This window comes from Perca flavescens, chromosome 22, assembly GCF_004354835.1.
Source record: "Perca flavescens isolate YP-PL-M2 chromosome 22, PFLA_1.0, whole genome shotgun sequence".
In the NCBI taxonomy this organism is placed as follows: Eukaryota; Metazoa; Chordata; class Actinopteri; order Perciformes; family Percidae; genus Perca; species Perca flavescens.
This window is the reverse complement of record NC_041352.1, coordinates 12,678,639-12,698,889: the sequence shown is the minus strand read 5'-3', so window position 1 is coordinate 12,698,889 and position 20,251 is coordinate 12,678,639. Positions and strand designations below refer to the sequence as shown.

General features: G+C 41.3%; 1 protein-coding gene across 9 annotated transcripts in view; it reads left to right on the top strand.

Annotated features, from left to right (window-relative positions):
- myripb (myosin VIIA and Rab interacting protein b) overlaps nt 1-20,251 on the top strand; it is a 146,655-nt gene that overhangs the window by 73,776 nt on the left and 52,628 nt on the right. For 8 of the 9 annotated variants that reach the window (XM_028568856.1, XM_028568852.1, XM_028568851.1 and 5 more), the window contains one exon: nt 12,124-12,345. In XM_028568856.1, the coding sequence (XP_028424657.1) occupies nt 12,124-12,345 (222 nt within the window). Of the gene's footprint in view, nt 1-4,245; nt 4,420-12,123; nt 12,346-20,251 lie in introns of all 9 variants that reach the window. The other variant, XM_028568857.1, reaches the window with a different exon arrangement.

Below are 20,251 nucleotides of genomic sequence, written 5' to 3'. Positions count from 1 at the left end.
TGAGAGTGAATGCAAGTTTTTGAATGCAAACTTTGTGTGTGTGTGTGTGTGTGTGTGTGTGTGTGTGTGTGTGTGTGTGTGTGTGTGTGTGTGTGTGTGTGTGTGTGTGTGTGTGTGTGTGTGTGTGTGTGTGTGTGTGTGTGTGTGTGTGTGTGTGTGTGTGTGTGTGTGTGTGTGTGTGTGTGTGTGTGTGTTATCTAGTTATAACGGAAAAAGAACATGAACTACTTTTTAAAGTTTATTTTTCCGGGACTAAATTACGTGGTATCGGATGGGTTCATAGACTGGCATACTCGCCAGTACCAATACTGTCATTTTAGTAAGTATCGGAGGTATTTCCGATACTGGTATCGATATCAGAACAACTCTAGTTAGGATGTGTGTTCTAGTTCTTAAAAAGCAGATATTTTGGAAAGCTTTTCTCTCTGTGTGTATGCAGCGTGGGCTCTTGGTGCAGGTTTGACTGCGCCAGTGAAACAGATCCAGGAACTGTTTCCCAGGTGGATAGATAGAAAAAGTAAATAAAGACATTTACTATTGCATTTTCTGTTTTTGAGTACTGCAGGTGTGAATAGCCTGCAGCATGTTCATATTGCTTGACATGCCCCGTGAAGCACAGTATGAGTGTCTCTGTCGTGTTGATTCTATTGATTTGCCATCCGCACTGTATTACCATAAAGCCAATATGCATGTCTGTCAGCCGTGGGAAGTGCATTAGGGTGGTTGGTTTGTTATCAACACTGATCCGTTAGCAAACACATCTACATGGACAATCTGTCATGGTCATTTTGTCAGTTTTGTTTGTTCTTTTCTACCTTTTTATTTGTCAGCCTTTTCTTTATTCCTCTCTTAAGTCTTTCTCTTTGCATTTCTTTCAGTGTATGTTCTTTATAAATCTCTAATCTGCAAGTGCATCATTGCTGGATTTACTGTTGCGTTGAGGCACTTATTCAAAATGCACTTAGCACTGATAAAATGTGCTGCCTCCCTGCTCTCTGTCACTAGCAGTCGTTGTGGGGCTTAAATCAAAAGTGCTGTGCAGTTAGAAATACCCTCCTTTCTCAGGCTGCAATCAATAGCTTTTGGTCTACATTCAATACCATATTCCGCCTTCTCTTCCCCCAAACCACCTCTGACAAAAGCTGTTCTCCCAGGACCTGAAAACGATCCACGGTGGTGGGTGTCACACAACCATCAGTCACACTGCAGCAGTGTGTGTGTGCATTTTATTCTGCCTCCATATCTATGTATGTGAAGCCGACATGTCCTCCTCCTGCTGATGCCAGTGTGTAACAGATTGATTTAAGTGTGTGTGTGTGTGTGTGTGTGTGTGTGTGTGTGTGTGTGTGTGTGTGTGGTGTGTGTGTGTATAATATGACAATTGTCAGATCTGTCATGGATCCACATAGACTCTATGCTTCTATGTATCCCCAACCTACACACACTAAAGTACAGCAGGTGGGCTGGGGCTGCCAGTCAGGCTCCCCCAGAGTCTAATCGGGATCTGGAGTCCTGGTCAGTACGTGAGCCCCCATTATGTCAGAACCACAGCCAAACCCCCATATCCTGTAATTGAATTGGCATCTCCCAAAAATAACTCCCTTGTCTCTTCTGCTTGGTTCAGCCCTAATTATTTCTCTCTGTCTGTCTTAGCCCTGTTCATTCCTCTTTTATTTTCCTCGCATGCAGATCTCCTCTCTCATCGCAGGGGAATTCAGAGAACGTTGCTCTTCTGTAGCTCTGCGTCTTTGTTGCCACAGAAATAGCCACTTGTTCCCTGGCGGCTATCCCTGGCCTCCTCTTAATATACAGCAGCACATCCTCTCGCACCCGCATTCACGGCTAATGTGCACTACACTGCATATTGTCACTGTACCATTTTAGCTAAACTGAAGAGGGAGATAAAGCGTCACAAGCTGCTGATGTAGATTGAGATATTAAAATGCATACTTTTTAATTTTCAAGAAGGCATAGATGTAAATGCTAAAATGGAGGCGTTATGTAAATATCCTGGAAGTAAGTATAACATTTTCAGTTTTATAGCTGTATGAGAAGTGGTTACATTTAAAAATGCAAATGAAAGAATATGGACTAAAACTGCTGCTCATATTTCACTCACATAAATGAAACATGCAGCATATTGTAGACTGCCTTTGTTTCCTTGTAGCAGCCGAACAACAGATTGACTCTCCCAATAACTACAAACCGTGTATCTCCCCCCCCGGATGGAGGCACTGGTGTTGGATGTGTGCTCAGTAGCCGCTGCCATTCCCTCCTTTTTCCTTCTTCACTTGGCATCCATCGGTGTGGTTGACACTTAAGCTGCATTCTTGGCACATTGGGTTTGATTTCACTGTGTGAATAGAGATTATCCAGCAGAGGAAAGAACAATCTGCGCCCGTTGCTGTGGCTTGTAAGAGCTACAGCTGCTAATCTGAGATGCACAGTAGCTGTAAAAATGGGTTGAAGGGATGAAAAGAAGGAGAAGTGGCATGATGGAGCATCAGTAGAGTCTTTGATGAAGTGAGTGACAGGGATTGAGGGCTGGATTAAAGGAGGTAAGAACGTGTCAGAAGAAACTTAGTTGATACATAAAAAATATACCTGAATGAGTCTTTGTTAGCCATGTGTTTATGCATCTGACTTTTTTTTCCAAGCCTCTGAAATTCAGTATCTTTCCTATTCCGCCCATCTTCTTTCTTGACACAGAGGAAATCTTGTGCACTGCTCCAGTTTCAATTTTCTGGAAAACAATTATGCCCATTGAGGAGAAGGAATGGTTAAATAAAATGCTTATTTCTGTCTTTGAATTTAATCTGTCAATAATGAGTAATTGGAGGGTCAAAACAATAATACCAGAATGCAAAAATGAATTCCCTCTCACTTCAAAATTATCTCAGCACCTTGCTGGGGTAGCAGGACACATTATTTTCTCCCCCTCTTTATCTCTCTCTCATTCTCACAGTTGCTACGCAGGCAGGCAGTTCTGATTGGAAACGTTATCAGCGGAGCACACATTTGACTTGGATTGTTTCCCAAAGTGAGGGCTCATTATTGGCCTGTTGGATAATCGTCGGCAGCCAAAGTTAGTTCAGAGAGAAGTTTCCCCATTGCCCCGAGGCTTCATTTTAGCTCAGGGTTCACAGTGAGGAGAGGAGATAGGGGAAGAGGGGGCGGGAGGGAGGGGGGAATAAAGAGGCTGACGACGTATTGAACTGTGGGTAACATAGCCATAGCTGGAGTGTGGAATTCACGCACTTACAGGCTTGGATTGATGGTACTGTAGCACAGGTCTAAAATGAATCAAAAACTCACAAATTCTCAGGGGGACAGAAAGTGCTTAGGTACAGAGGGGTACATGACAGAGAAGAAATTAAAAAATAGGAGAAATCCTTTTGAAAGAAAGACAGGAAAGAGTTAATAGTGAGCGTGACATTATCTTAAACCACTGGTAGTCTGATAATCTGCCTGGAAGTTGTGTGTAATTGATTCTCCTCCGGAATATAGCCTTTAATAATTGCTCTGACTTTGCTGTTAAGCTGTGGGTAAACTCAACGTTGTCGACTATGTCAATATTAACACTCCCAGAGTACATGCATATTCTCTAATAATGTTATCACACTATGTATGCACTCGCTGAGCCAAAAGTGTGTTTGGGTGCGAACTTTTGAAATTCTAATCAAATTTTACTAATTCAGTCGATTATAGCTGTCGCTGTTAGTGCTGTGGAAATGTCTGCAGACCATCTGCAAGGCTTCTCAGACAGGTTCATTAGTACACACACATACAGTGAATGACATATATGACTGCAGTTACAGTATATCATGTTAATTAATTCAATTCAATTTTATTTATAGTATCAAATCATAACAAGAGTTATCTCGAGACACTTTACAGATAGAGTAGGTCTAGACCACACTCTATAATTTACAAAGCCCCAACAATTACAGTAATTCCCTCAAGAGCAAGCATGCATAATTAAGTATAATTAAGAGAACTGAAGTGATTGGAACAATTAATAATCATCATAGTCATTATGTCAATTTGGTATTGAGTCTCAGCTGGACCTATAGATCAGAAGCCCTTCCCTATGCATCATAGTGAGATGGACTGTGCCTTTTAGTGTCCCTGTGGGGACAGCACCATCACTCACGGAGAAGGACTATGTCCCCTTGTGGCTTTAATATGTGTGCATGTGTTCATCCATTAATGCTCGCATGCCTGCATGTGTGTTTTTTCCCATAGTGTTTGCTAACATGCCTCTTAGCTCAACGGGCTGAAAAGCTTCCAGGGTTGATGTATGTGAAGAGATGGAGCAGGTCTTTATATGTGCTTGGTGATGCTGCAAGAATGAGTCCCTGTGGAAACTTACCATGGGGTTTCCATTCTGAGTTTCTGTAGGAGGAACTCCAACCTCAGGTATTGCTCTTATGGCACATTTTTCTTATAAATGCTTGCACGCACAAATATATGAACACATATTATTTAGGATCCCAGATATACAGCAGAACAGCTAAGAATATATTGCATATAATCATGTAGGACCAGCATTAGCAGTTGGCTGTCACACACAAGGAGGAGGATGTTCTGACATTTAGGGGGCTGAATACTTATGGGATTTATATTATTGACATTATTTTGTGTGTGTGTGTGTGTGTGTGTGTGTGTGTGTGTGTGTGTGTGTGTGTGTGTGTGTGTGTGTGTGTGTGTGTGTGTGTGTGTGTGTGTGTGTGTGTGTGTGTGTGTGTGTGTGTGTGTGTGTGTGTGATATCTCAGTTCATTTCAAGTGAGAGAAAGGAGAGCAGCATTGCTTCATCTCTGTTGTGGTCACCTTGAGCTTCTCATACACTATTCCTGCAGAATGATAGGCAGACAGGATAAAAGAAAGAGGAGACATATTGTGCATGAAAAGCATCCACTGTGCCTGATATTTGATATACATGTGTATTGAAGATGTAAGAGAGAGGGAACAGCAGAGAGCAAAGAGAACAAGTTGTTAATGTTTCCTCTTTATTCATGCAGTGGATGAATAAACCACACCAAGGCCACCACAGAAAAATGAACATGATCAATAATGTATGGTGTATAAATTAGCCACATTCCTTTACAGAGTACAAAAAAAGTTTGAGCTCAATGTCTTAAACTAGTTTTTTAAATATATAAATGATAATGTTTTAAGAGTTCAAAGGAGTTGTGGAGCTAAAAAGTGTTTACAGATACTTTTAGCCATGCTAGCAGTCGCAGTTTGTTGTCGGTCACTTTTAGGTCCAGACTGAAATACCTTAACAACCATTGGATGCATTGCCATAAAATTAGGAACACAGATTCATGTCCCAATCAGGATGAATTATAATCACTTTGGTGATCCCCTGACGTTTGGCCAACCCCATCATTAGGTTAAATTTCAATATAAACAATACTTTGGATTTTGGCCACATACCTTTTAAACTAATGGCATTCCCATCAGTCTCAGCTGTACTTTGTTTTGTATGCTACTTAGCAAATGTTAATGTGGTAATAAGCTAACCTAAGATGGTGAACATGGTAAACGTTAAACTGGCTTAACATCAGAATGTTGGCATTGTCATTGTGAGCATGTTAGCATTTAGCTCAAAGTACCGCTGTACAGTCTCACAGAGCCGCCAGCGTGGCTAAAGAGTCTTAAATTTAAGTTTGCAAAATGATTGCAGTGTTTTCTTCCATGATTTAGTCCCATATAATTTAAAATATAATGTAATATGCAGCATTGATGTTTATTCCTGACCTCATCATTTCACAGTGTACTCTATCTCCTGGTTTATTAGCTAACACTGTGCAAATGTATTTTTATTCATTTTCTCTTTAATATTTAATGCTATTCTTGGTCTTTTTCCTTATCATTAGTTTTCTTGTAGTTGGTGGAAATTCCACTTGCAGTTTGAGGACATGTTTTTACTTTAAATACAAAAGTATAAAGTCCACACACTTACTGTAATTAGTTTCCTGATTGCGGAAGAAGAGTTCTGTCTCTTTACTACCTTGGAGGTGTTTCTTTGCAGACTTTGTGTTTTTGCTGATTAATATATTTGTGTACATATTAGCTACACAATATTAGTGTTTAAGTTGTCATGACACTGCTCTTTTTCATTAGGTATTTCTGCTTAAATATAAAATTGTAACACTGTTGTTACAATAAATATGAGCAATAAACACCGGAACCTCCCTGTGTTTGGAGTAGCCGTCAGGGATTAATGGCAGAGTCCTCCACATGTCAACCAGGAGAGTTTGGAGGAAGATGACGGGCTGCAGGGATTATATCTCCCCATCATTTCAAGTCACTCAGCCCTTGATTTTACAGACGCTTTGGTCGGAGAAAATGATCTTGTTGGCTGAGACTCGGCTCAAAACTCTCTTCTGTTGTCGGAGATATACTTACACGGATTTTCTGGAGTTGGCCAGAACTCCAATTTGTCAAACCTCTCATGTATGAAAGTGCTGATAGACAGTTGCCGTCAAATAATTTGTACCGTGCAGTGTGCATCATCCTGCAGGAGACCTAGGTAGATGTTTTTGGTTACTTTATCTTCCTTAGCCTGTTATTCAAATGTTTCAGGGTTGTCTGTTATAAATTGATAAGTAGATTATTCATTTATGACTTTACAATATTTTAAAGTGACTAATATATGCAAATATATTCCTGCAAATGATCGGAATATCCCCTTTCCACATACAAGCAATAGGAGTTCATCTCAGCTCACCAGCCTACCAACACCTGCACCTTAATCAACAGCTTACCGACAATCCCAATAGCCTAACTCCAGAAACTCTCTACCTTGAAATTTATGACCCACGTGCCAGTCTGCCACTGCATTGCAGAGGAGAAAGAGAATTGAGATTGTTTGCACAATGGTTCTCTCTGTTCACTCTTGGAGCTGGCATTCAAGATGGATGAACTGTGTAACTCGGCTTCACCCAGTCGGGGGCCAAATGCAAATTTTGCGCTTCGATTGAGCCCAAATTTGCCCTCCCGGAGCAGATAAGAATTCCTCCAGCTCTAATGCACACAGGGTGTACAAAGATAGAAATGCATGCATGCACACATAACACACACTCACGGGCACATACACGCAACACAGTGAGATAACATGTCACTTCAGGTCCTCAATCCCTACGCACAGACTTCACAGAGTACACACACACACACACACACACACACACACATGCACAAAGATTTACACAGTAACAGGAAAACAACATCTTTACTCTTGAAATTGCCCACTTTCAATTAAAAGCACCTTAAGCGCTTGGAAAGACCTCGATCAATTCACAATTACCGAGTGCATCTGGCTACTGTACACTTGAAAATGCACATCGACTCCGATCAATAAATGCACATGAACACACTAAGAGTCCACATACACACCCTCCTCAGGTGTGTTCCCACATCTCTCTGCTCCGGGCCTGTATGATTTACTGGCGTAATGGTGAACAGTAGATGCTACTGTTGTGGGTTTCCGCTGCAGCAGGCGGATCAAAGCACTGATCAAAGACTCTCTGCTATATTGTATGCTCATTTTCTCCAGGATCTTCCCTCTGGCTTAACAATACTCCAACATGGCTTCCTCTCGTTTATGTTTTTTCCTTCTAGATTGTAGTGCCTGGCTCTATAGGAGGAGAGCCATACTATATATAGCAAAAGGACATTCTGTGCATGTCAACCTGAGTATTGTATAGCCACTGTTTGTGTGTTAGGTCCTCTTGTGTGCGTTAATACTGTACATATCCTACCATGATAAAAAATGTATGTGCATAAAAACACGCATGGTGTTAAACAGGGTTTGATTTATGCCATTTCAGATTTTAATTGTCGGTAACACTTTACTTGGAGGTATCTACATAAGAGTGACATGACACTGTCACGAACACATGAACCCTAACCCTAACCCTAACTCTAACCCCATAACTTGTCATGACAAAAACCGAATGACACTTATTAAAAGAAGAGTTATGACATAAACATTTATGACTTGTGAATAATGTTTATGACACGTTCATGAGTGTCATGTAGATACCTTCAAGTAAAGTGTAACCTAATTTTCCCTCACTATTTGCTTAATAATTACTTCCATTTATTATGCATGAGTGTGGAAGACATTGCTCTCAGGAGTTATGTTGTACATCACAGAAAGTAAGGGTATGCAGTATTATGTCTTAATAATCGAATGTGTAATTTGAAGATGCTAATAAAGTTTTACTGTTAGGATTGTTATTCTGATGCTCATTCTTTGCTTACAAATTCAGTTTTTTTCCCCTAGTCATCTAGTATCAAGATATTAATTTAGTTTAATCATAATTATGTGTATGGATAAGCAACCAGAAGATTGATTTGGTCTCTATAAATATTAAACTAATTGGCATAAAAGTGCATATTCTAAACACAATAGTGTTTACTTTTTCACCTAAGCTGACTCATCACATTACTTTTCAGTTGTGAGTCGGTCAGCAGTGCATCAGATTTAAGAGCTGTAACTCTTAAGCACTGCACAGAGCTGGAGAACAGCTGCTGAGAGGGCGATACATCACTTAAAAAAAAAAAATGCTGCTGTTTTTGTTTTCTGACCAGGCTGCAGCTGGACCTCGAAATGCCATTATCTTGATTACAAATCTGGCCATAACATAATTCAACTTCACCTGGAAAACTTAAGCCTGTTTGTCAGCTAAAAGAAAGAAAGCGACAAAATGGAAAGGAACAGCAGACACGAGGGTACTCTTCATGAAAAATAACTTTTAATAGATCGTTAGCAGGAAGAGAAAGTGAGAAAGGAGAAGCAGGGCAGACTTGATGGAAAATGTGAGATGAGAGAGCCGAGTTAATAGACCTTCAGTGCAAATAATATTTGCCAGGAGTGACGGGCAGTCAGAAATACACGGTGTATCATTAAATCCCCATACCATTCTGCTGCCCTGATTTTAAATCACAAAATGAATTGGTATTCAGCTGTGTTCCTCGCTGTGAACCCACTGTACCCTCCACACACACTCATTTACATAATCAATAGTTTTTAATTCAAGAGTTTGGTTTCCTGTAAACTTTCAGCATCTGATAAAGTTCCGAATTTGTCCAGAGCTATACTACAATACATCACGTTGACCTTAATGCAAGGCTTGAGTAGTTTATTGTCTAAGAAACATGTTAAAATCCACGAGGCGGCATACGGATGTTAACCCACTAAACAGAAACAAAACTTATGTTTCAAAATGGCGTTTAATGGCTGCTTTTGTCTGGAGTTACGCTTCTTGTAAAGCGTTTAGCAGATGCAGAGGGGAGAAAATTGGCTTTGATCTGTGGTCAGTCACACGTTTTTAATTATCACTTTCCCTCTTTGTCCAAACTGCAGACATGAATGGAGTCCCAACACTTAATTCTGGACAGTTTGATTGAAAGAAAAGATGTCAATTCCTTGTTTTGAACCTGTGTAGTTGCATGTGTTCCATGCAGCACGGCTCTTTCCTCTTTAAAATTAAACCACTCCCTCGTTCACTGCTTCCTTCCTATATAGTCACTCACTTATGAGCTATCATAACTGTAATTAACACATCAACTGTGCAACTTTTAGTACTTGTTTGACTCAAGGTCTGAGACTCTAGGATCTTAAATAAAAATGCTTGTTAAATTTCACGTCTGTTACTCAAATGGTCACTTGCTAATAAAGAGTGACTACTGTTATTTCTTCTGAGCTAATCGTACCTTACTGACACCTGGATGACCCACATGTATCTCCAGTCATGGCTGTTAGATAAGCACAGGTTTTCATGCCTCATTAACAGAGATATGAGTTAATGGGGAGGGACCCTCGCCCACTCATTTAATTAAACGGCCGGAGCTAGCCGCCATAACTGGGCTGTTCATTAAACCCATATCACAGACACAGAGATGTAAAGTGGAGCCCGATCCTAATCTGAACTGAAGGATATATTTTCCAGGCAAAGGCTTCTTCGACTTATTGAGATGTGAATGTATGCTGCATATTATTGGCTTGCTCTGTGTTGAGTGTGGGTGTGTATATATGTATTGGATTGTTTGTGACAAACAAAGAGTCTCTTTTATGTTGCTTGGAGGTTTGTGTAGATAGTTTTAATTTGATTAGGAGCCAACATTTTCCAGCAGCTGTGCTGTGACCTTGCATGTGCAAAATACAAAACCTCCTTTTGATCATCTTGGTATATAGCCGTATGTATGTCAGTATGCATATGAAAAACACTGCCCTTCAACCCTCACGCAGCCTATTCTCACATGACACTGTATGTGAAATGGTTTGTTCATCTTGTTAATATGCTGCGTCTAATGATGCATATGAAAAGCAATCAGTGAGGCAGCAGAGGATCTGCTTGAGGAGCGGCGTTAATAACTTAGGGAAGCAGGAAATTGCAATGCCCCCGCTGGCTCAACAGACACACATACAGTACACACAGGAAATTCACAATATGCTGCATTCAGCACTCTGTTTTGCTATACACTTAATTTCCCATGTATGACTTAGTGGTTAAGATTAGGTTAGGGTTTATTTTGTATTGCATGCACTACTATATTCAGGCTGGTTAAGACGTGTTTTTTTTCTCTGTAAAAAGGATATTTTTTTTGTCTTATATTTTGCACATATCTGTTAGCATATACTGTACATGGCGTGTGCTCTGTGTGTATCTTTAGAATCAGTTAGAGCAGTGTATGCTGTAACCTGGCTGTGTGTAGTGTATAGAAGAGCAGCTTAAATAATTTACTCACCGCCCAATCGAGCTGAACACACTTTCACACCTTCCCAACAGCAACAACTCCATTTTAAGCCTCCTCTCAGCCTAATGACAACCGATGGCTGATAGTGTAAACACGGGTAAATGTGTTACTTAATCTCTTGTCTCGTCTCCTCTACGTGTATTATTTTAAATATAATTGACACGTGTGCAATATGTACTTATGATGAAAGGTTTATGATATAAATGCAAAACATTACATAATTTATTGCAGCCTCTGCATATGGTGCATTGCTCAGTCAGCGCAAATCTTACAGAGGGAAAACCCATGTACATAATTTATGTGAACAGTTGAGTACAGGCCATGGATAGCAAAGCTGCTTTGCTGGTTAACGCACTGATTAACAACCTATATTATCCGGTCTCTGTTGTCTTTTTATCAGCCATTCAATATCAAAACTGACTTTCAAGTGACTTTGAGTCCTTGAAAAGCGCTATATAAATTATATTTATTATTATTATTATTATTATTATTATTATTATTATTATTATTATTAATAAAACCTGACTGAAAATATGGGGAAATTCATATAACATGATGCACAATAAGTTGTGTGCAGCTGTTGCAATGTCAATGTCAGCAGGATTTGATTTTTAAACTAGCTTTGGTCAAGTATTTCAGTCTATAATCCTAATAGTTCATTAGCGTGAACAATTCTCAGAGGCGTTAAGATAATTAAGGCTGGTGCTCCTTCACTACTGTAGTTTTAAACTGTAATTTTGGATTAAAGCCCAAACAGCTCTCCAGTATGACTGTGGAGGCTTTTCATCGATTTTTCTCTTCGGCTAGTTTGTGTGTGTTGAACGGGAGAATCTCCACCAAGGGACCTTCAACTTAGCATTATTTATGCCAATTCTTTTATCATCTAGCCTCATCCTCACGCTGCTGTCCATGCCCTCATTAACAAAGTTACAATGCTTTTTCATTTGGGGACATAGAAGACGTGCATGCCATGCTCTCCTCAGCTGTGTTCTGACTGATGTGGGCAAACAAGGCATGACAGGTCCTCCCAAATTGAAATGTCAGCCATCACGTTAATTCCACAGAATCAGTGTAAGAGAGGAAGAGGGAGAGAGAAAGGAGGGAAACAGAGTGTGGAAGTGTTTTCACCAAACCCATGACCCCTTCTGACCTCCCCCCTTCTTGTTTTAATTACCCCCCCCCCCCCCCCCTTTAATTTTTTATTTACCACAGCATTTCCAATTATTCCGCATTGCCATCCTCCGCCGTTTTCACGTTCTACCTCTCGACCAGACTCACCATCCTCCTGCTCTCTCTCCCCCCTCCCCCTCCCCCTCCTGTCCTCTCTCTCTCTCTCCCTCTCTCGGTTTCAGTGAGATGAAGCAGGAGCTGGCGGAGGAAGGCAGCAGATGCTCCATCCTCTCCAAGCAGCACCGCTTCAACGAGCACTGCTGCATCCGCTGCTGTGCGCCCTTCACCTTCCTGCTCAACCCCAAGCGCCTGTGCCTGGACTGCCAGTACAACGTCTGCAAGACCTGCTGCACCTACAACAAGAGGGACAAAGCCTGGCTCTGCTCTGCATGCCAGAAGGGCAGGTTAGTGTTTTCTCACACATTCACATACACGCCGGCGGCAGAGACTGGGAGAGATTAAAGACAGAGGAATGAATTGGGACGAGAGATACGAGAGATGCTGTGAATTTGTAAAGTGGAGGATGCTGAAGTAGGGAGGGGATTGGGATGGAGAAAAAATAGATATGTGACATTTATGGGGGGAAAATAAGGGATTGAGAAGAGTGTTGAGGAAATATGGACACTGAAGGAGACAGATGTGAGGGGGGAAATTGAATGAATGAGAGGGAACACTGGAATTTGATTGAGTCAGCGCTGCAGAGATGGGTGGATTTAAAATTTTGTTTGATTTGTGTTTAGGACATCCAACTGTTAATTTCTCATGAAAAATGTAACATTCCTGGTAGTTGTACAGCAAAGGGGGGAGAAGATGGGGCCATCAAGGAAAAGAGGGGACCAAATCAAAGGAAACGTGTGTAGTCTAAAGTAATGTGCGTGTTGGAGTGAAATGACAATATGTACACTGCTGGAAATAAACAGACACAGAAAGATGTAAACACGGCATAGCGGGGAAGATGAATTATCATGCATGTGGCAGTTTTTGTCAAAGATTTTTGCCACACAACTCTCAATTTGGTGTGTGTGTGTGTGTGTGTGTGTGTGTGTGTGTGTGTGTGTGTGTGTGTGTGTGTGTGTGTGTGTGTGTGTGTGTGTGTGTGTGTGTGTGTGTGTGTGTGTGTGTGTGTGTGTGTGTGTGTGTGTGTGTGTGAGATGTTTATGCATGTCTGTCCCAAAGCTTTTGGGAGTTGTTCTAGTGCCCCGACTTACCATTGGATGAATATTAAGCTTTCTCTCTGTCCGGGCATCAAGGGTGGGGTGTTGGAAATACTGTAACGCTGGAGTGTGCAAGTCCATCTTTGTGGGGGATTTAAAGCAGGGTGTGATACAGTACCTTTACCTTTTGTTGTGATATTTAGAGTGATATTATAAAGAAGACAGCAAAGGATTAGAGACGCAGGTGTGTCGATGGTACGTTTCGGATTTTCTCCCTGTTTTTGTGTGTTAATGTGGAGGTGGACAGGATCGCAGAGCCCCTCCACTTGGCCTTATTTCTTCCCCTCAAACCCTCAGCTCTGTCTCTTTTTGTCTTTCATTGATTATTTTGCTGCACGGTGTATTGAGTTAGACCCGCTGCCCTGAGTCCTGGTGTATGAGACAGGAGGGAGGAGTGGGAGCAGAAGAGACAGCAAAGAGGAGGAGGGAAAGATGATGGCAGTCAAAAGAGGTGGCAAGGTTTGCGTTGATCATCTCTTCCCTCACACTCTGCATGTGTCTCTCCCGGGGGCTCAGTAATGTTCTCATTAGGGGTTTAGACTGAGTAACAGATGGGCCTGATGTCACAACATTGCTGCCGACCAGCTACATATAAATACAGCACTTTTCATTAGCGCATTAAAAGGGCTTAAATGTGGTTTTAGCATGAATTACTCTCTCTCTCTGGGTGGAGTCGTGTCAGTTGGAACAGTAATTTACAGCTTGCACGAGTGTTGAGCTTGAGGCTAGAGAGGCGCCCTGGACATTATTTTGGAAATGGCTATTAATCTACTGGTGGAGTGGATGATTGCAAAGGAAAGGCATTGATTTATTGCTGAACGGAGCATAACTGGTGGGAAATAACTAAACTGCGAAATAATGCTTTCTAATGCTTGCTTTCTTCTCCTAGGATCAGTTTGGAGTCATTGTGCAGTAAATGCTAATTAAGCTATCTGCGTGTCATTTACAATACCTTTTAAGAGATCATTCTTAAAAGGAAATACAGTATCAGCATAAGTCAAGTAAAAAAATCACAAGTTAAAAAAAATATACTATACATTCATTCATAAGGATCTTCTCCTTCTGAATGTCAGTGGGTTGTGGCTCTTTTTGAACCATTTCTGAGGGAGTTCTGCTGAATCCAAACGCAAAATCAATCCGCAAAAGGGAACAGACCGCCAAATGGTCTCCCTCGCATGCACCGGCTGTCCATCAATGTTGACAGTGGCACGGCCACGCTGATCACAGGCGCGATCCGTGTAGGGAAAGCAGATTTGTAATCATTGCACACATGGACACACTTGGAGGCTAAAGTCACCCACTCACACATGGATGCGCATAAGACCGTAATGAATGAATTTACATCCAGGCAGACACGTTGCCTGCAAGCAAACAGACATGTGAGCGCACACATCATATGTCTGTTAGTTACATATATGAGCAGATGTAGTTGAGGTGGACACTGTCATTGATTGGTTGAATGTTTCAGTTTTTGTCAATTGATGTGAGATGTTTGCGTGTCAAAGACAGATGGTGTGTAAAAAGAAGAGTGCATCAGCAGCTTTGCCATAACACCTTTCTCGTCTTGTAAATCACACACACACACACACACACACACACACACGTTTTTTTATATATATATATATATATATATATATATATATATATATATATATATATAGTTCGATGAGAGAAGTAAAAACATTTTTAGTGGAAACTGAAAGTCATTTATTCTTGTTTTGGCTCCACACCCAAAGCAGTGGGGAGAATGTTAAAGGGGAGCGCAGGAGATGAAGAGCGATGAAGGTCAAGAGCGAGAGGAAGAGGGGGAGGGCAGGAGGATGAAAAAGATTAGAAGAGGGAATGACAGAGGAGGAAAGTACTTGTCCTAATTATCCGAGAGGTGAAATGCTATTTAATTCTCCTTTTGTTAAGACCGTCTCATTGTATTGTTCCTCTCACCGTTTTATTTCCCTGCCTTTCCCTGTCTTTTCCTTTCTCCACCTTTTTTCCCGGTCCCTTTTATATTCTAACACTCCCTCTCTCTGTCACCTCCCCCTCTCTCTACCTGATGAAGTCTCCATTTTCCACATTTACATTTCAGTTACTGCACTTTTCTGCGCTTAATCTGCAGAAATGGACGGCTCTGTGCCTGTCTATACAGTCCTCAGGCCACATAATGATGTACCTATATATACAGTGTGTGTGCTTGTGCGTGAGCGTGTGTGTGTGATTGCATGCATTTGTGCGTGTGTGTGTGCACAGAAATAGCAATACACTAAAGTGACAAACTGTTCTTACCACTTCATGGCTTTCATAATCTCATCCTAAAGCATGACTGTTGGGAGATTATGGCATTTGCTGCAGACCTATGTATACTATACTGTACATATATATAGACACACACACACATACAAACAGGAGAGGCTTACACATAAGCACATTCACAGTGCACACACCCGTACAGGGCATTTTAATTCAATTGAAATACATTTTTGGCATTAAAATCTTTTTTAGATATTGTAATTAGGGTGACTTAATTCTCCATGCATGGAAGCACATCATTGTACTGTTGCATTGCACAACTGCAAACAGTCTGTAAATACAGAGCCACACATAAGCTCTCCATCCACATAAACACAGACACACACACACACTGCTGCAGTTAAAGTGCGACATTAACCGTCTGTCGTATTTTAAATGTGAGTCTGAGCGAGCTCTGGTGCTGTCATGGTGGTGCAGCCACGTAGCTGACATGCAGCCATGCACACAGTTCACATTTCATTATTTGGTTGGTTCTTTGCCATGGGGCTGCCTTCTTTGAAAGGCCAAGCAGGAGCTGATTAGCTCAGGGGCCTCAGGACACTATCTTACAAGCACGTACAAACACTCTCTAGTCGTAGGAAAGCTTAGTACTGTCATAGTTTGTTTAACAAGCAAACGCACAAATGCGCACACACACTCACATTTACAGATATCACATGCATGTCACATCTATTTGTTGTTACAATAGCAGCTCATGCCACTTTCTCAGAGACTGAATACTTAGTGTATGTTTTTACCTAAGAGGAGAAGTGAATGGATGTCTTTTTACCATATAACAGGATTCATATGTCACCAGACAAACTGTCAATCACAACGCCCAGAGATGTACCAGTTTGATCTGATCATATAAATCCTGCCGATTTACTCCAGCTATGGAATCTGTATCTTGTACAGCATTACATATTTGTGCAATTTCGTAGTTTTTCATTCATTTCATAACTGACATTTGACATCTCAAGGCTATTTCTTCCCCTTTTTCACCCCTCTTTTTATTTATGGGTTAATATTGTAGATGCTTTATTGCTTGAATAAATCTATATGCTGCTTTTTTTATTGTTGTCCACAAAGAAAATAGATCCTATAACTGTTTGATTTCTTAAACAGGCTGACAAATCCAGAATCCTTTATGACAGTGTTTGTATTGTTTCTGACCCTTCACCTGTCTGTCAGCTTCTGTTCCATTCACCTGCTCTAAGACCTCTATACAAAAGTGTAGGTTTCTCTTGTTTCCATGCATGTATATGCACATGAATATTTATTTTTACATCTCAAAGCAATCCCACAACAATAGCAGTCTATGTGTGTTTCTAAAGACACCAGCGTTATAAACTCCATGAACCCTCTGTTGTTGCTGTCAGACAAGCACCTGCGGCTAGGAGAGGCAGAGAGTCAAAGTGTGATCTTTTTCTGTCCTCCTTGCTGGGGTATTTTCTATCAGTGCGGGTGAGCAAGACTAGTCTTAGACAGGGTGGGTCTGCCCTACAGCACCGGGCTACAGATGAAAATGTGTGCACACCGCCACCGACGTCTCAGCTTTAATAAGGCATTTACATGTCTGTCTGTTCATGTCTTGCTGCTTGTTAGCTCTGTGTGCTCTAGTTTTATAGCAGATGGATGAACAATGGATTGCAGGACTCATTATTGTGTGTGTTTTTTTTCCCAATAAAATGGTAAAATGGTCTGCATTTATATAGCATCTTTCTACTAGGGGTGGGAATCACCAGAGGCCTCATGATACAATATCATCACGATACCTATGTCACGATACGATATTATTGCGATTTTAAACATATTGCAATATTCTGCGATATATTGCAATGTATTACCTTTTTTCCAACTTCAAATTTTTCCCAATTTCAAATGATGTCCCCAAAGAAAAATGTTGTCAACATCTGTTTTATCTAAAAATATACATTTCTCTGTTTGTTCATCTCACTTCAATTTTATTGCTGCAAAATGGGATTGTCAAGCAGACAGACTGACCAACACATGTATCATAAAAGATCGATACTTAGCGTCTGTGTATCGATACAGTATTGCCACGAAAAATATCGCGATACTATGCTGCATCGATTTTTTTCCCCCACCCCTACTTTCTACCTTATCGGACAAAGCCCTTTACAATTTGCCATTGCCTCATTCACCCATTCACACACCAAAAGTGGCGGAGCTGCCATGCCATGCAAGGCACTGGCCTGCCATCGGGGGCAACTTGGAGTTCAGTATCTTGCTCAAGGACACTTGGACATGCGGACAGGAGGAGCTTGGGATCGAACCGTCAACCTTGTGGTTAAAGGACAACCCGCTCAACCTCCTGAGCCACAGATGCCAAAACAGCAAGCTGCAAGCCTTAGTAGACTGTGCCGCTATCAATTTGCAGTGTGGAGCTTTTAAATCACACACCACAACATTAATGGTAAAGAAAGTTTATGTGTGCCATATTTCATCTCTGCAGTCACAGCTAACCCCACATGTTAACGTGCTCGGGATTAATAAAGCACTTTTTCATTCTGATCAGCCCACAAAATTGACTAAATCAGGTGTCTGAACATTCCCACACTTGATACCCAGGAAGCTTTTCATCAATTGAAACGGTTTAAAGTACGTAGAGTGCAGCTGAACCAACGGGCTCATCTTTATGAGCTGCAGGCACAGGAAGGAGAGCCACTAATCACCCTCTCTCCTTCCATCTCCTGCGCTCCCCCCCCCCCCTCCGTGGCCTTGTCTCGTGTCCAACCCAGCTGACACAGGAGCCACCAGTCGATCGTAACTCTCAATGGTGATTTTGCACTTTATACATAGTCGGGCTCGACAGCAGGTACACGCATGGGAGATTTACTTACACACACACACACACACACACACACACACACACACACACACACACAGCACACTGGTGTTTTAAGTTCAAAACACCTCCTGGTGGTCCCGACTTAGCTTTGACTAAGATCTATTTAAGTACCTTGGTCTCATTAATTGAAACATTGCCTAAATCAGAATCAGCGCCTTAATCTTACTAATGCAATGTGCAAGAGTTTCCTTTAAAACAAATTACTGCCTTGTTCAGCCTTGAAGCTGTGTGTGTGTGTGTGTGTGTGTGTGTGTGTGTGTGTGTGTGTGTGTGTGTGTGTGTGTGTGTGTGTGTGTGTGTGTGTGTGTGTGTGTGTGTGTGTGTGTGTGTGTGTGTGTGTGTGTGTGTGTGTGTGTGTGTGTGTGTGTGATACCTCCTCGCCATTGAGTGACCCATTGTGTTCCATCAAAGCATTTTTCTCAGTAGGGGGTGCGGTTCTGTAGCAGGTGATAAGTCACGGCTATCCATGTAAACACTATGTACACATACAAGCACAGAGATAGACACACACCTTCCTGTGGGTATGTTAATACCTGTCAGTTGTGTGAATACCGTTACTGTTATACCGAATACTGTTATTTTGCTTAAATTGCTCTAAATCACAGTCTCTCTGACTTCACTGGTCGGCCTCCATCTCCCAGGCCTCGTGTGTGTGTGTGTGTGTGTGTGTGTGTGTGTGTGTGTGTGTGTGTGTGTGTGTGTGTGTGTGTGTGTGTGTGTGTGTGTGTGTGTGAGACTGAATCAGTAACCCCTTTAATCTGAGCACCACTCCAGGTCCAGTTGTGAAGCCAGTTACAGTGAGCCAGTACAGTCTGTAGTTCGTAATGTATGTTACGTAAATTCCCATCATTTCATGATTGAAGAAACTCCATGTGAACGAGTCATTTCTGGCTCACAGTGCTCACTCTGTAGGTGATTGGAAATCTCATGATTCTTAAATCAGTTTATGCAATAAGTTGGCTAGTGGATCAGAACAGAAGCTAAAGCAGCTTGTTGTTTTTATTGTGGGTTAGTGGGATTGGAGACAGAAACGGTTTGCCACAGAGTGGAGCAAGACACAGGTAATGCCCAATAACACTTCCACTCTGGATGCTTTACAGTTGTGTATCTGTCCTCTGTGTGTTGCATTCAGTGGTCAAAATCTAATTTTGCTTTGAGCCTTATTCCTTCTTTTTTTGGTACAGTTCAATGTCTCTGTAACTGACAACTCTCCTTAATTTATTTGAATGATCTTAAAGTCAAACACAAGCTAGATTAAAGCTGTGGTAGGCAGTATATATTTGGCGTCATTGGGGAAAAAATGCCCATTATAACCTTTCACCATATTGTAATTCAAGTGGACTGAGAGAAAAAGACTTCTGCATCTCCACTTTGCTCTGTTTTAAGGCTTTAGAAAATCTAGCCATGACGGGAGACTTTGGCTAATCACAGGTCATTTCAGAGAGAGAAAGTGTTCCTATTGGCTGTTCTACACATACAGACAGAGGGAGACAGGAGAGGGAGAGTTAGGCCGGCTACACACTGGCTGCGTGGTGTGAGCGTGGCGTTTCTGTTGCTTGTCAGCTGCGTGGATTTTTCTATGTCTTTACACACCAGAAACGTGTCTGATGCGGCGCTGCTGCTGCTAGACTTGTCTGTACACATGTATGTTTCCCATTAATTACTGCACTCAAGCAGTAGTATACTTCATGTTAAACATAAATATATACTGATTTGATTACAGCAAAGACAACGTCGGCAGTATTGACGGCAAAATAGGCTACAGAATATTTTGTTTCGTTTTAACAGGTGCAATATTTGAAAATCGATTTTTTTTTTTTATTACATTTATATCTGCATTTATGTCAAAACCTAGAGACTTTCAAACCTCAAAATGTCATTTATTAATATGTATTTGTGTCAAAATGACATATACACATATTTTCCTATTCTATTTTGCCT